This window comes from Falco biarmicus, chromosome 4 (assembly GCF_023638135.1).
Source record: "Falco biarmicus isolate bFalBia1 chromosome 4, bFalBia1.pri, whole genome shotgun sequence".
NCBI classification, from domain to species: Eukaryota; Metazoa; Chordata; class Aves; order Falconiformes; family Falconidae; genus Falco; species Falco biarmicus.
Window position 1 is genome coordinate 52720628 of NC_079291.1, and position 15832 is coordinate 52736459.

General features: G+C 36.4%; 1 protein-coding gene across 3 annotated transcripts in view; it reads left to right on the plus strand.

Annotated features, from left to right (window-relative positions):
• LMBR1 (limb development membrane protein 1) overlaps positions 1–15832 on the plus strand; it is a 76229-nt gene that overhangs the window by 26578 nt on the left and 33819 nt on the right. For all 3 annotated transcript variants that reach the window (XM_056334928.1, XM_056334927.1, XM_056334929.1), the window contains one exon: positions 15–118. In XM_056334928.1, coding sequence (XP_056190903.1) covers positions 15–118 — 104 coding nt within the window. The remainder of the gene's footprint in view (positions 1–14; positions 119–15832) is intronic.

Here is a 15832-nt window from a genome sequence, read left to right on the forward strand (position 1 = left end):
CTCGTTTGTTGCAGGTTTATGGAATCTTGCTTCTCTTTTTTCTAATTTATGTTTGTTTGTGTTGATGCCTTTTGCCTTTTTCTTCCTGGAATCGGAAGGATTTGCTGGCTTAAAAAAGGTAGGATAATACTGTTAAATGCAGAGTAATTACAGTATATATTCCATTTTCAGCCCTTGTTTATAAAACTGAAATTTAAAGTTTGGAAGGATTTGGTGCTGGAATGTGTATGCTTATGTGAATGTGTTCATACAGATGTGCGTTGTACAAGCAGGTGAAGTGAGTATGCAGTGTATATACAAGGGGGGAAAATGGTCTTTGGAAAGCTGTGTATACTGAGATCAGGAAAATGTCCTTTTTTTTTTTTTTTAAATAATGAAATATTTTAACCAAGATTATTTTTTTTGGAAATGGTTTTGTTGAGATGCTAAAAGGTTCAATAAATATGCTAGAAATGCTGTGACAAGGGAAAGTACAGGCTTCTTACTAACGGGAAGGGTGATAAAATAACAGATGACCCAGAGAAAACAAGCTTGATTTGTGAATTTTAAAGATTACAAACCTTCCAACAAAGGTTCAAGTGTGGTCAGTATTAACAATAATACGTTAAGAAAACTGTCTTAAATGGGTAGAGAACAACTAAAAATATTCAACTTAGCTGAACACATTCAAATTGAGAGGGCTGAGTATTTCAGTGAAGCACGGAATTTGGCAAAGCAATTTCTGAACAATAAGATGGTAATGATTATATTAATATGTGAACTAAAGAAATATAATGAAAAATTACTATAATGGGAGGCACAGCAAAATGAATTTCAAATCATAAATTTCAGATAAATTAAACTGGAATGACTGTCTAGGGACCAATTGTAGCACGTTTGCATTAATCTTTATCATCAAAATGATTACACTTTTGTTTTTAATGATACTACACTAGAGGGAATTCTGTGCCCTTTAGATGACAGTTATTAGAAAGCAAAGGATCTTGAAAAGTGGTCTGAAATTGGGAAAATGAAATGCATTAAAGATGGATGCAAAAGTCTATGAGTCATTGGTGGATTGCATGTAACGTAAATCAATGAGGGGATAATTGTGGTGGGAAGGAAAGCATAATTCCTGGTTGCATTGACAGGACTTGGCATGGAGGCAATGAAGTCGCCATTTTTTTTTTTGGTGGAATTGGGGAAAACTCAACTGGAGTGCTGCATTCAGCTTGGGATTTTAGGGTTCACGTAGACACCTAAGAGAGAAAATGGCGGATATTAAAAAAAAAAAAAAAGAAAAAAGGAAGAAACTTAGTAAGTACAGCATGAAGGAGAATTTTAATTTGGAGAGAATAATGTGAAGAAACAGATTTTGTTCTGTAGTTGAAGCTACCAGGAGATTACACAGACTGTGACCAATATAGCTGTGTCAGAAAGGACCTGCAGGATGGACCCCACCAAGATGGTGTGTAAATACTTGTTTGGTGTAGGCTGTTCTGAGCTGGTTGATGCTACTGCAGTGTTTGCATTAACTGAACTGTAGATGTATCAAAGTTACTTCTGTTACAAGTTTGGATGACCAAGCTAATGAATTCAGTTTCAGAGGGGTTTGGTGATGGGGCTAATGTGTTCGCTCATCCAACTTGGCTGGAAAACACTCTCCCCTCCCCCTCTTCATTCACTTCAGGTATCTATAGGACTAAGAAAATTTAGCAACTCATTTTATCCTCTGTTGGAGACAGCTCCTTTTTTTTTGACTCGGAAGTATCTAGCCACAGCTAATGTATAACTTCTCTTCTAAAAAAGAAAGAAGTGATTTTGGTGGGGTTTGTGTCTCCTGCAGTCCAACCAAACCCAAGGATTCTCTCCATTAGCGCACCATGTACAGTGCTGCTGGTGCGTCCCCTTGACTTGTAGATTTGTTTGGCTCCAGCAGATGCATTATGTATCCCAGCTGTCTTAAGTTATAGCGTAATGTTTAAATTTATGATGCTGGCTATCAGTTAATCCCATTCAGGATAAATAGGATCACTGTTACATGTTTACACTTGGAACCATTTGTAACTCCAGATGAGATAAAGCCATAATCTGTCTGCAGATACAGGGAAAAAGATGATTGTTGGTGCTTTACAGTCATGTTGCTTCTTCATGGGGGTAGTATTAAAAACCTGCCTATGGTGGGGGGGAACCCGATTTTTTGCAATATTTTTATTTTTTCTTTGTCTTCTGGATGTTTTTGGTACATCTAATACCTAGTACAGTACTCGGGACCTTTGTCCAATATCGGTTCTACCTGGTTGCTCTATTTAAAAGTGTCTGAAATGGATGCGGATGTACTGAATTGTTGTACCAGCTTTGAGTGAGCCCTAAAGGTGCAGGAATTTTAGTCCATTTTTAATATGAACATACCTTGTCATGGCTTGCTTTTCTTAGAAAGTGGCAAATGCCACTGATGGACTAAGTGGATAGTTAAAATTGAGTGTGCTGTTCTGTTCAAATTCTGATGCAGATACATGATTCTACTTGCACTAAGTACTATACGTACTTTTAAAGGAATTACATCACACAATGGGGTGATTAGAATCTGAGAAGATTTATGTTTAATTGAACTCAGGTTTTCATGTAAGATTTTTGGTTTTAGAATCTGTGAAGGGTACTTCCCATTTTTTTTACTTTCCGTAGATTTTGGCACATGGCTTATCTCTTTTCAGAGAAGACTCTGAGACCATGAGTATTTTGTAGAATTCTGGTACTTGTACAAATTATTATGTCTTTGATTATGCTTGTGCAAGTTTTTTTTTTTAAGTCATATCATGTTATTTATCACATCAGACTAATGGGCCAGAGGGAAAACATCATGCAAAGACTATTACTATTAACTGGGAAAATCAGATTTTAGTGATCTCAATGTAAAAAAACATTTCGTACATTTGGCAGAACCTTCAGCACTTAAGAAAAGAGTGATCTACTGTAAATGTGAAGACATTCAATAAGGAGGTTTGGCACAGGATGTGTAATCTTTAATCTTTCAGCTGGGAGCTGGATACAAGGAATAGGGAAAGCAGTTGATTGTAGATACCCAGCTCAGATCTAAATTTGGATAAAAAGACTTTTCCAGTGGAAGCTTTTATGCAGGTCATCTTGAATTTGTCATAGAATTACCTTCATTTAATGAATAAATAGGTCACTTGAAATTTAGGTGTGCACAGTCAAGATGTCTGTTGGAAGGTGTTGATTTAAGAATTACTTGTTGGATTTAAATAAAGTTCTGCAAATGAATGATTAAAAGAGATTCAGTTCTGAAACTGAATGGATTTTTTTCACTCTTTTAATGGGTTTCTTTGTTCAGCTTAAATTGCAACAGTAACTTTAGTCGTTATCAGATATGGGCCTAGCCCCCAAAGTTTTTAGTCATCTGAGTGTTTATCATAGATTACGCTATAAAAGTTGATTTTATGTATTCACTGTAATGTGAAATTTTTGCAAGCTATTATATTTCAGATAACTCATAGGTTACTCTATATGAGCTTTGTGTCACTTTTATTTCCATATTCTCATAAGGAAGTATTGCCCCCTTAACTGTTTAAGTTTCATGAATCAGGATGGGTTTGATTAACCATCTTCCAATTTACTATGGCTTTTTTTCTTGGTTGCCAGTGTACTTTCTAAATGGCACATGGCCCCTCTTATAGGCTCTCTTCGATTCCCCAGGGCAACAGTTTAAGAGAACCAAGGATTTGCATATTGTGCGGAGGAGAGAAATACAGAAATTAGGCACTCACCATGGATGAATGCAGTGTTGTACTGAAAATCAAACTGATTTTCTGCCTAGTTTTTAATGAACAACACTATGTTAATTCAAAAAAAGGCATTTTGGGCCTAAGGGGGTTGACCATACCCTTTTAAAGAGCTTAAGTGCTCTTCCTTGCTATAGTTTATTTCCATTTAGTGGCAGTTGCAGACTTCTGTTATCAGGAAGATCATTATAAAAGCAATATTGGAGGTGTGTAATATATGTATGTGTATATATGTGTACATGCCATCTGTGTGTTTTCATGCGCGTTTGTGAATTAGGTTTTTCAAGACTATTGAAGTAGTTGGAGGTCATTGTGATATGTTACACCTTAGCCAGTGCTATTAACTGAGCTGTTGGAGTACCTGAAGTAACTTTCATCTCCTGCATTGGTATTAAAAATTGTTGTATTTTTCTGTATTCTTCTGTCTTCTTCTTTTTTAGAGCCTGTGCATAAAGTTGTATTTTTTGTTTAGGTACTCTTTCAGTTCTTTGTCACTGGCCTTCTCAAATTCTGTGGTGTAGTTACGAAACAAAGATGTCACCTATATTTCTTAATGTCAGAATTAAACTCATTCTTTATCGTTCTCTCCAAAAAAGGAAAATTGCAGTATTTGCATCTGTAGTTCATGGTGCTGATGTTTCCATGTGTGATAACAAACTGCATAGAAAATTACATGTGTGCTGCTGTGTGAAGGAGGCGAGCATTTCTGAGGAGATAATTGCTATACCTTTTCTTGACCTTTAAAATATGCTTTCTCTTGATGTAACTTCAACTGAAATTTGTATTTGTTTGAAGTTGACAAAGATAAAGATGTTTAGGAGTAATTTCCTTGTAAGAAAATACAAATAGTGCAATTTACTGCCATGAGAAACTGGAATAACTGGGTATTGCATAATCATGAGTGTAGAGTTTTAAAAAGGCTTTATGAAGTATTTTACCTTAATACTGATCTTTGAACTTGAAGTCATGGCATAAAGTTTAACATGAGCGACAGCAACATCCTGACCAATTATCCAAATTATCCAGACATCCCAAAATGTTCAGAACACAACACACAGAGTCTGTGGATTAAGAGGTTGACTCCTGGAACATCAAAAGAAGTGCATGATAATAAAAACAAATAGTACAAAAATTTGAGGTAACTTCCTTGCTTAATTAATTAGGTAGACCAGGTGGAAGCGAAGAGGCCAGAGCTGGTGCTCAGAATGTCTATAAAGCTGAGCAACATGACAGCACAATGGAGGAGGAACAAAGATTTTTTTAATATACTTCTATCCTGTGTCACAGTTTGAAATTGTCCTGGTTTATGTCCCTTTTGGCAAACTTACATAAAAGTGACCTTGTACTGTATTTTATGACCAGATGACTTTTTTCCCAGTGGCTAATTTGTATCAGACCCCCATCTTAAAGAGACACAGAAATGAGTAGGAAGTCCAAGCCGGTTTGTCTCAATGAGCTTTCATTGCATGCTTTCATTATTTTTGCTCGTTTTTGCCACTGATCATCCATAAATTGTTGGAAATGAGTGATTAAGGAAGTGCTGCTTAGTGTTAGTGGCACATGCACATTCTTGGTATGTTTTTTGTGGGTGAGAGGAAATCGCGTACTGCACAAACAAAAAGGAAAACTCCTGCTGGGAACCTTTCAAGGAAATTTAACTTGCATAATGTTTTGATCTTGGTGTTTATTACAGAAAATAAGAGTAATATTTCACCAGCTATTGTTATGTGTCAGCTAGTCTCCCCATCTGCTTGCCTTTCCTTGATATCTCTTCCCAAATTCTCGTTGAATTTATTTTAATAAAAACACCACTTAGAAATATAGTGGTTTATTCATACATTTAAGGCAGGTGAGATGGGCCAGCGTTCAGAACAGTTTATTGCATAGTGCATGCTACTGTATAAAGATTTAGCTGTCGTGACTGCAAAGTCCTGCCTATGTTAGCAGTTGCAGCTTAGCCTGTGCAAGTAAAATGTGGTGTGTAGGTTCCCTTCCAAATAGTGAAAGACAGTGGTTTCTGCTATTAAAAGCAGATTTCTTCCCTTCCCTCTTTCATTGGTGCATGGCTTTTAAAAAAATGGTTTTTGTAAATAAAATTACTTATTTGGGGAGGAAGTGAACATTGAAGCTTTGCAAGAATAGTTACTAGCATTTTTTTTGAAACTGCTTTTTTTTCCCTGTAAAGGTAAGCTTTTGATTGTTAACTTGCTGAGCAGCCATGTCTTCCATCTCCTCAATATTTGAGTTGATTTGATACACTTTGTATTTATCAATAGTAATGACTTTTTCTAGTTATGTTACTATATAGTGAGACTAAACTTAAGTTTCTAATGTGTTGTGTTGCAGTGCATTGTATTTGCAAGCTCCAGATAATTAAACATAGTAATAAGCGTAAGTGAAAAAGTAAGCCTGCAGCTCTTACCTTTCTTGGTGGGTATGGAAATTGTAATCATTGCATTTTTTCATGTAGAAAAGCTGTACTCCCCAGTTTTGCTGTGTGTGCCAGTAGAACTCTGGTACAACTGTAGGTGTAGAACACTGTAAAATACATTTTCAGTATGTGATGAAGCCAATGTAGGAAGTATGTTCAAGTTTAGTTTTGAAGTATTTACTTTTAGAGACATCTTTGCTACTCTCAAGTGGTATTCCTTGGAAAGCAGTTGTTCGTATAATACAAAATACTGGGGAAAGTGGCCTGGAAATCCTTTTTAATATGAGATTGTCTCTAACGAAAACCAGTCAATTCTCTAAATTTGTGTTGATTTTTCTGGAAAAGTGATTTGGAGAGTATAAGTGTCTTGAAGTAGCATTTCACTTTGTGTTTTATGCTTGCATGTACCTCCTACTGCAATACCCACGGGCCACTGTGTGTAATGGCTCACCAAATAGTCTTGAGGTACCCTGTTAACAGTGTATGTTTATTTGGCATTTAAGCTCATATTTATTTGTCTATAAAATCATTCAGCATGAACTGAGACTTTAGTGCTCTGATCTCCATGAAATGTTTACTAGTATGTAACCGAATTATTGTACATTATATTACAACCCATTTACTCATTCCATTAGTAATACCAGAGACAAAAGTTGTTTAATCAGTCACATCAAAGGCAGCTGTTTGGTTTTGTATTTTTGACATATGCTAACATCTTAAGTTCAGATACGAAGTCCAGTTCTTTAAGCTGCAGTCATTTAAAATGACACCACTTAAAATTTACTAGACTTTTTTTGTTGTTGTTTAGAAGCAAGGCCTGATTATTCTGGGATTCTGATTTGGCCAGTCGCTTGATCAGGGTTTTTCCTCCTTCCTATTAAAATAAAAGCATACTTAACTGACAGTTATACAAACCCATAACATAATCTGTAAGATGTAAGGTGCGTAGTTAGGGACTATATTTAGTGGTAAACCTTGTATTAAGAACGGTGTGTATCTTGACTCTTCGTATGCTTCCTGCTTCTGCTGAAGTCTCAGAAATGTCATGTACCCAGCTAAATGTAGAGTGGGTTTATAATTGTAATGTAGAGAATGCACATCTAATATTAAAATTTGAGAAGAGCTTATATAATGGCAGGAAATCGAAGATGAGTAGGTTTAGCGTACTTGTTAGCATGTCACATTGACAAGTGTCTACATTAAACTCCGAAAACATGTTAAAATTATAGCTTTACACTACCAGGTCCTTGATTTGCAGTTCTGCAGAGAGAGGGGGAAAAAAGAAAATATTCTTAACCTCACAGGTATATTTCAGTGAATTAGTCTGAAAGTTACGTGAGTGTATTGGCCTGCTTTTGAGGACCTGTGACTGGACTACGTAACTGTACTTAAGTTAGTATGAGGTGAAAATAACTTTGCAATGGTGTTGCAGGAATGTGTTTTTCTGTCTGTTCCCAATGACCGTAAGACCAAGTTAAGTTAAAGACCCTAAGGACACGAAAATTACTACAGATAGTTCAAGAAGAGGTTGGAATATTGGTTGTATTAATTTTTGTGTTCATGCATAGCTTTTTTTTACTTTGGTGTCTGTATTTAGACATTTAGGAAAGAAGGCTGTGCAGGACAGGTGAATAACATGTATGTATTCTTCAGCTTAGGGCCATGTCACGTTTCAGCGAGAGCGAGATAGAAATAAATTCAAGAATTGGTGGCTAAGAGAGAAACTTCCGACTGTTGAGGAGTAATGGCTTAATGCGAATTTGTTTTTGTAGAAATATAAAACATTTTATAAGGTTTTATAAGACGTCTTGCTTCAGTCAGTTGGGGACATTAGATGCAAGATCTGACCTTTTGATTTCACCATAAGGAGCTCTGCGGTTTGTTGAATGCATGTAACAGTTCTGTATTTGGGGACAGCTGAGGGGGCAATAAGTGGATGTTGGTTGTTGCACACATTGGATCAAGATGTGATGAGATGTGATCTGCGCTCCATTTCATTGAAGTAGTTAAACGTCAGTTGGTTGCTTCCATAAATTAGAATGTACTTCTTTTAAAGAGGCCTCAGCTTAACATACACAAAAATAGGCTAACAGGAGATAAACTAATGGTATAGGTTATTCAGCATAGCTTTTCTGCACTACCTGCCTTGCTGCAACTTTATTAGCTCAGCCTTGCTGCAGTAGTTTATGGGACTGAGATTATAATTACTTTTTTTGACCAACCCTAATACAGACAGAAAAGCAAAATGTGTCAGGTTAGTCTGTGTTGCTGCAACATTTTCATGTATTTGAGCTATGGAAATCAGTAGAGTAACAAGATGAAACAAGGATTGTTAGTAATATTGGGGTAAAAACACTGTGCAAAGAAAATCCCAAACTTGCTTAGTTATTTCAAGGTGTGGTTTTCTGACCATTACTTCTCTAGCATACTGTGAGAAACTGTATTAGATGACTGATGCATTCTGAGTAGGTAGTCATCTGTAAAACTAATTAGTTTTAGAAGCTAGCACTGGAGCATTAGTTATTCCACCTCATCTGTGCCAGGAATGAAATATATTGCTGAACTTTTGTGCTTTCTCCACTCCTCTGTTATTCTGAACTTGTACTTTTCTGCTGTATTTAGCATGCTTAAGTTTTGTGGAATTTCTGTGGTTCTGTGCTAAAAACTTCAACATGTAGCTGGTAGCATGCAAACAATAAGATGTGAATTTTTTTCTCTGCTGCTCTCATTTAATAAGTTGAGTCATTTTTTTACATTACAGCTTTTATTTTTCTTTTTAGGATAACTTAGAGTTCTGCATGAGTAAAAATAGACATGCTAAATAGCTCTACTGTTTCTAAAGTGTACAGATGGTACAGCCACCAATACTATGCTTGAGTCTCTTAATTGATCATTGATGTAAACTGAAGGACTGGGTTCTAAAATACTTCTTTTTTTTTTCTAAGACACTTTTTTAGGCAGAAATGAGTAGTTTTCACATCTTGTTTGGCTGGAGCATTCTTAATGCCCTCTATAGGCCCTTCTGTTTGTGGTAGATGATAGCTGATATCTAAAAGCCTGAGATGTATTTCTTAATTTTGTTTTTGTTATCAGATTATAATAAAATTTATAAAACTATTTCATTTAAACTAGATCTTTTTCTTTTTGCCATTCTTTGGGAAAGAAGTAAATATTGCACACATGCAGGATCCCTGAAATGGCTGTGATTCAGGGAATCTAGAAGCCTTATCTTTTAGTCAATGGTAAAAGGCAGATGCCTTGAAGGATTTAGCATGTCTTGAGTTAGAGGCTTCAAGAGGGCAATGTGACCGCCTTCCCATCTCTGTATTTGTGTTTATTTTATTAAATGCTAAGAAATTAAATTGGTCTGCTGCTATTTTATCATGGTGATTTGATTTATTAAAGTGGCTGTTTTATGCATAAGGAATATTTTATAAAGATTTGAATATTTAAATGTTTTCACATTAATCTGTGTTTCATTTGAGTTTATTGACATCAAATAGTGACCTTTCAGGACAAGCAAAACCATTGTATATATTTTAAGTCTCTTTATACACTTTTACTTCTTACAAAATTTAGAAAGACTGTGCAGATTTAATAGAAATGTCATTTTAATTCACAGAGAGGAAAATTGCCGTACAATTTTATATTGATAGTGGCAAGTTTTAATATAAATATCTTAACCGTAGAAAGGCTTTAAACAATTTTCTAATAGGCCTCCTTTTTTTAAGTGAGCCTTTACCAGGTAAATACCACTTATGATTCCCTCTCTGAAAACAATGGTTTTTTTCGTTAATACTGATAACCAGCGATGTGATATTTAGACCTTTAGTCTATATTATTTATTTAGTATTACTAGAAATACTCCACATTAAGGATTGGTCTATATTAAGAATTACTTATCCTGAATTGACAATGCAAGGAATAAGCTAATACATCTGTAGTGAGGATTTGTAAGGCAGCCAACAACTTTATTTACAAGGGAGGGGAGGAAGGAGGACCAATGAGTTTGTCTCTCATCCCTTGCTGTGTTCTCTTTTTATTTTTTTGGACACCAAAAAAACTTTCAGGTTTTAGAACTTTAATAGTGACCTGTGTGCTTCTACGTGTCATTTGCTTTTGGGAACTGTCTTTGTGGTTTCTTTCTGCCAGAAACACAATCACAAATTCCAAGTCTCTCTTTTATGGTTTTGTGTTACTTATCTTAATCCTCTGCCAAGCTACAAAGAAGTTGGAAAATATCTATTTATCTTCCTATCACTCCAGTCTAGCAGGAAAGATTCTTTCTGATCCAAAAGTAAATGATTAGAGGGAGACTCATAGTGTCAGAAATCCCACAGCTCCCATGTTGTTGCAGGTGGCTCTGGAAAGTCTGGGAAACTTGGTAGGTGGAGGGAGTGGAGCATCTAAAAGCTCATTAGCGAGGGCTGGGCTAGCAAATGGAACAACAGAGAAAACTTGTGGGTGAAAGGGGTAGCATTGGGACAGTCATTACTTTACTGTGTGTATCCTTTCATTTCTTCCCTTGCAAAAGGTTTGGGATGTATGCTTTGACTATAGTGTTAATAGACCTGCATCTGTCCTTTTTAATAAAAGCTTTACACATAATCCTGTTGTGTTTTGTTTTTTTTTTTTTTTTTTTTTGTAATAGCTTCTTTCTGTAAAGGAAGGAGGGGCAGACTGCAGTAGGGTAGTCGCATACATCTGATGCAATGATGTCAACAGGAAAGTCTGACTGATACAGACCCCAAAATATACTATAGCACTGTGGTGTGGGTACTCTGCTGGGACACTGGAGAAGAGGGCCTAAGTTTTCTTTGGCAGAGGAGTCACTCTAGTGGGTGTACTGCATCCTGAATAGATGTCTTCACCAGTCTACTAAATAAAGACTTTTTTTTTTTTTTGACCTCTAGTTGAGTGATTTTGGTCCTTCATTTCCAACTTGGCAGGCGTAGCTCTAGCATTCACTGGTATATGTCTTTAGCCAGTAGCCAAATAATTAATCTTTTTTTTTTTATCAAGTTTCTTTAACTCTCATTTCATTTTTTTCTCTCCAGTTCCTAGTTGCTCTTTGAAATTTCTCGATTTTGTGACTTGTACTATGTAACTTAGATTCTATACAGTTAAATTCTTTCAGCTGCCTCCTTGCTCCATTGATGGAATGGTAACTGCCATGGAATTATGTGGGGAAAAGATACTAATACAAAAATCAGCTGAAGTTGCTGGGAATGTTTTTGTGGCTGTGAATTTTTATTTTCCACACGATACAAATCTTAAGTATAAACTCTAAAATAAATTCATTGTGTTGTGATGAAAAGTATTCATTTAAATCCTAAAATCCCCACAGGCTGGGAAGATTCTGTGAGGGGAGAGGTGGTGTGGCAGAAGGCAGTCAGCACTGTTTACAGTCTGAAGTCTTTCATTCTTGCACGGGCAAGGAAACTTTCTTTCCAATTTCATGAATCCGATTCTGAATATGTTATTTCTTGATTAAAATTCTTTAGCTTACTATGTGAAGGTTCTGAGTCATTGGCTTACACGTTTTTAAAATGAACTGAGTTTTCCTAAAACTACAGCTTCTGGTTTTGACTCAGTAATTTGTGGTCATCTCATAAGGTAATGACCACTTGACTAAGTATCAGTGTGCTAAATATACTATGTGTTTCCATGTTACCTGATGGAAAATGGCTCTCCTTTGCTTATTAAAAAAAATTGTTACTGCACTGCCTTGAATAGATCAGAATAAAGATTGCTCAAAGTATGGTTTCTAACCATAGAAATGGTTAGAATGCTTGAAGCTGATCTCTTCACTAATGCTCACAATTTGAGAAAGAGGGCATATGATGTGCTAAAAATGTAATTGTTGTTAATATATTAAAATCCCCAGCCTCATACCAGCTCTAATTTTTTTTTTTCAGTGCCTCTGCAGATTTTAGCATGTGTGTTTGTTAGCCTCTCGCTGAACAAATCTTAAGGTTACTAAGACTCCTTTTTGTCACGTGAAAACAATGGGTTTCATGTGTACTTTAAATGTCCCATGATTGCAGAAATGTTTCCCAGGCTTTCCCCACGGGTCAGGGCTTGGTGTAAAAGGTAATGTTTACCTGTCTTGCAAGAGGTCAAGATGTCCAAGCAGAACTGTGTTCAAATATTCAGTGCCATAGAAACTTTGTTAGGACTCTCTGGTTTTGTGTGTAATGTAATTTTTACTTCATTGATAATTTTTTAAATTTTTTTTCTGCACAATTTGCAACCAAATTAAAATGTAGAATTAACAAAAGCCATACTATATTATACATTAGTGATGTGGTTCCAAAAATGTCCATCCAGGAGCTAATAATGTCTTCATCAAAATCACTATCACCAGCAAATGTTCCAGCAAAGAAATGCTTTCTCTTGACGTAGGGGTGGGGCTGTTGTTCTTTGGTTTTACCAGGAATTTTGCCTCTTGCAGAAAGGGAAAGTACCATGTAGCAAGCTCTTCTACTCCTTCATCAGCGTTAAAACACAAGAAATCTTGTAAATGTTATTTGTACATATATGTTGAAATTCTTACAGCGTTAGTGTCAAAAAATATGCTTAAACTGTTGGAATATAATATTTTTGTTCCTTATCACAACCAGCAGAGCAAAAATTGGCAAAAAATGGCTTGATTGCCTTCCTCTGTGTAATCATTCTTTCCCAAAAAGCTACAGCCTGTGAGTTTCTGGCACAGGGTTGTGTCACTGCTTAGAATATAACCGTATCTTCCACAGTGTTTCCTGGATATATGGTGCATGTTTTACCTTAGCTTTGCAAGAATGGCAGTTGTCAGAGATTTCCTTTCAAGCCTTTCTCCATCTTGCACGCGACTCTTAATGGAGTGAGGAGCAGTCAGTAGGTTTCTTGCTTATGCACTGTCCTTATGAGTCGTCGTAGGCTGGAGAAATCCCTGTGCTAACTGCTAGTTGCACAAGACCTCATTGGGCAACCAGCCTATGCAGCAGAGTCTTTGCTTGTGAACTTATGCTAGCTTAATGGCAAAGCGTTTTGTATTGCTACATTTGCATCATTCGGAATAGTTACAGAATTTAAAATGGGGAAAAACCTCAGCACTACTACTGTCTCCGTTCTCAAGAATCAATCCTTACTGAAAAGCTGTAAGAAACTATTAACAAATGTATGTTCTCTTAAAAAGTAAAAACCAGCCTCTAGGTTTTATGTGTGAATACATATAGCGGGAAAAGTCTTAATGTGTTACAAGTGGCATGGTAGTCATCCTGCTTAACAAATGTACCGGGGAGGAGAAATGGTTTCCTTAGTAATTACACTTCTTGACTTTCTTGTATGACACCTGTCATCCCTTCAGGACTGCTGTTGCCGTTTGTACTTCACTGGGTTTTTCAGCTGAAGAATGACCCTTTTTTTGGCATGTGCTGGTTTTTTTAATGTTTTGGATATTTGTCCTGGATGACTTACCTATATTAATCATAATAAGAAAGAAACATGGTAAGATTTCGGTGATGCCTTCCAGAGTAGCAACTAAAAATTTGTCAGAATGCTTCTAGAATAACTGAAACCTTTCTTGTTAAAGTCAGGCTTTTTGGGAAATAGGAACCCTTATGCCTGCTGTTCCAGGCAGCGTTAAGTAGCTCAGTATTAAACAATATAAAAACTTCTGAATGTCTCAGCAATTGAACTTTAAGGAAGTCTGAGTCGGATATCCTGATGTTGAAGAACTGGGTGGATTTTTAAAATGTGCTGTGAGTAAAGTTGTAGGTGAGCTGTTGAGTCTAAAGTATGAAACTTGAAGTTTAAAAAGAAAAAAGGGAGTGGTGATGGTTAGAGGGTATAATCTGCCAGTCTTTTTTCCCCTGATTTTCTTGATAAAAATTTTTAGTTTTAGTTTCTATCAGATTATAGTTACTAGCTTCCAAAAGTTTTTGTTGACCATATGTTCGGGGTTTTTTCCATCTTCCACAAGACTCCTTTTATGTGCCAAGTTGGCCTGTGTGATGCCAAGCTTCTGCTTCCCTGACAATAGGGAATCGTGCAGGTCATTCACTTTCAGAAGTCTGTTTTGCCTTATGGATAATTTGAAACTCACTTGAGGAAATTGCAAGCTGTTGGAGGTGTTTTGTTTTCCTGTTTAGCAGTTACCAAAGATCATCTTAGGTACTTGTAGTGCTGGAAGCAATGACAATTGATGGTTTGTTCTAGATACCTTCATGGAAGAAGACTTCAAAACTGGGCTACTACAACTAAAATTACTATCCAGCAAGAGTGCCACCTTCCTTCAAATAATGGGGAGTCTGATGCTTACAAATGGGGAGGACCAATGCTTACAAAAGTGATGATGCTTTCTGAGCCCCTTCGCTATAATAAAAACCCCTAATCTGTTCATGTCATGCTGGGTTTTTTGAGATCTTCAGGGAGTGTCTGAAGAAGTAACCATGGTCTGCATTGCTTCATCCATTACCTTTGAGGACTATGTGTCCTGGTTTCAGATTCGTATTTTCTAATCTTCCTGACTGGGAAATAATCTTTCTAATCCCAGGCTTTATTCTAGACAAATTTTTTTTAAAAGGAATATATTTTGTTCTAGATCCTTCTAGTTCCCTTATTTCTTTCTCACCCCTTTGCCTTGTGCACGTAAGTGGAAGCTGAAGTCAGAGCAATATCCTCAGTGTATAGCAGTGAAAGTATGAAAACCCACCACCTTAACATGTATTTCTATTCCCCATTTAATTTTATAACTTCAAGCTCAATTGTTGTGTAGCTTGCGATTTTTCTTCCTGGTATTTGGTAGTTGTAGCACTGGTTGGTTTTTTTTATGTTTTGTTTGGGTTTTTTTTTGGTTTTGTTATCCCTCCAACTCTAACCAGCATCACAGCAGTATTTGGCCAGGAGAAATTAATGAATTTGACCTCCTTGAAGTTGACATGCTAATAGAAGTACTGCAGGGGTCAGCTTGTCTTACTGAAAATCAAGTGTATTGCCTGAGCTCACTCTTCTTGTTTAGAATTGTCTTATCATAGTATCTAAAACCAACACAATTTAGCCTGAGGTAAAGTGGAACATTTTTAATTACTTCTAAAGGCTACGGTTTTGCTTATACGTCCACAGCATGGGAACATTATTTAAGGCTGTGTAGTTAATGCTGTACTGAAATCTGAGTTTGGTATTTTAATTGATAGCGATGTCAAGGTGGTTCTCCTCATGCCCCCACCCCCCCTTTAATAACCTGTGTAGATGTTTATAATTTGTTTCACTTTGCATCTTATGTTTGAATTCTTTAAGTACTGGAACATAGGATAGGTGCAAACCGGTATCTTCCCCCCTGTGTCAATACCCTGGCGATACCGTAGTGCTTTACTGTGCAATCCATGCTTGGTTTGAAGGTCAATAAATCTGTCCTCCCTTAAAACAGGTTAAACTGCAAGTGGAATTGCATTAAAATAATTCATAAGACAGTGAATTTATTGTGCTATATGCATTCTGTTTGTAATGAAGGGCACCTAAAAAATGAAGTAGTATTTGTGTTGTCAAACGCAGGTTTGGAAGTGGAGATCTAGATCAACTTTCTGAAGAACCTGATGAAAGCTGGTTAGTTGTATAGTGCCTATTTCTTTTCTTTGTTCTT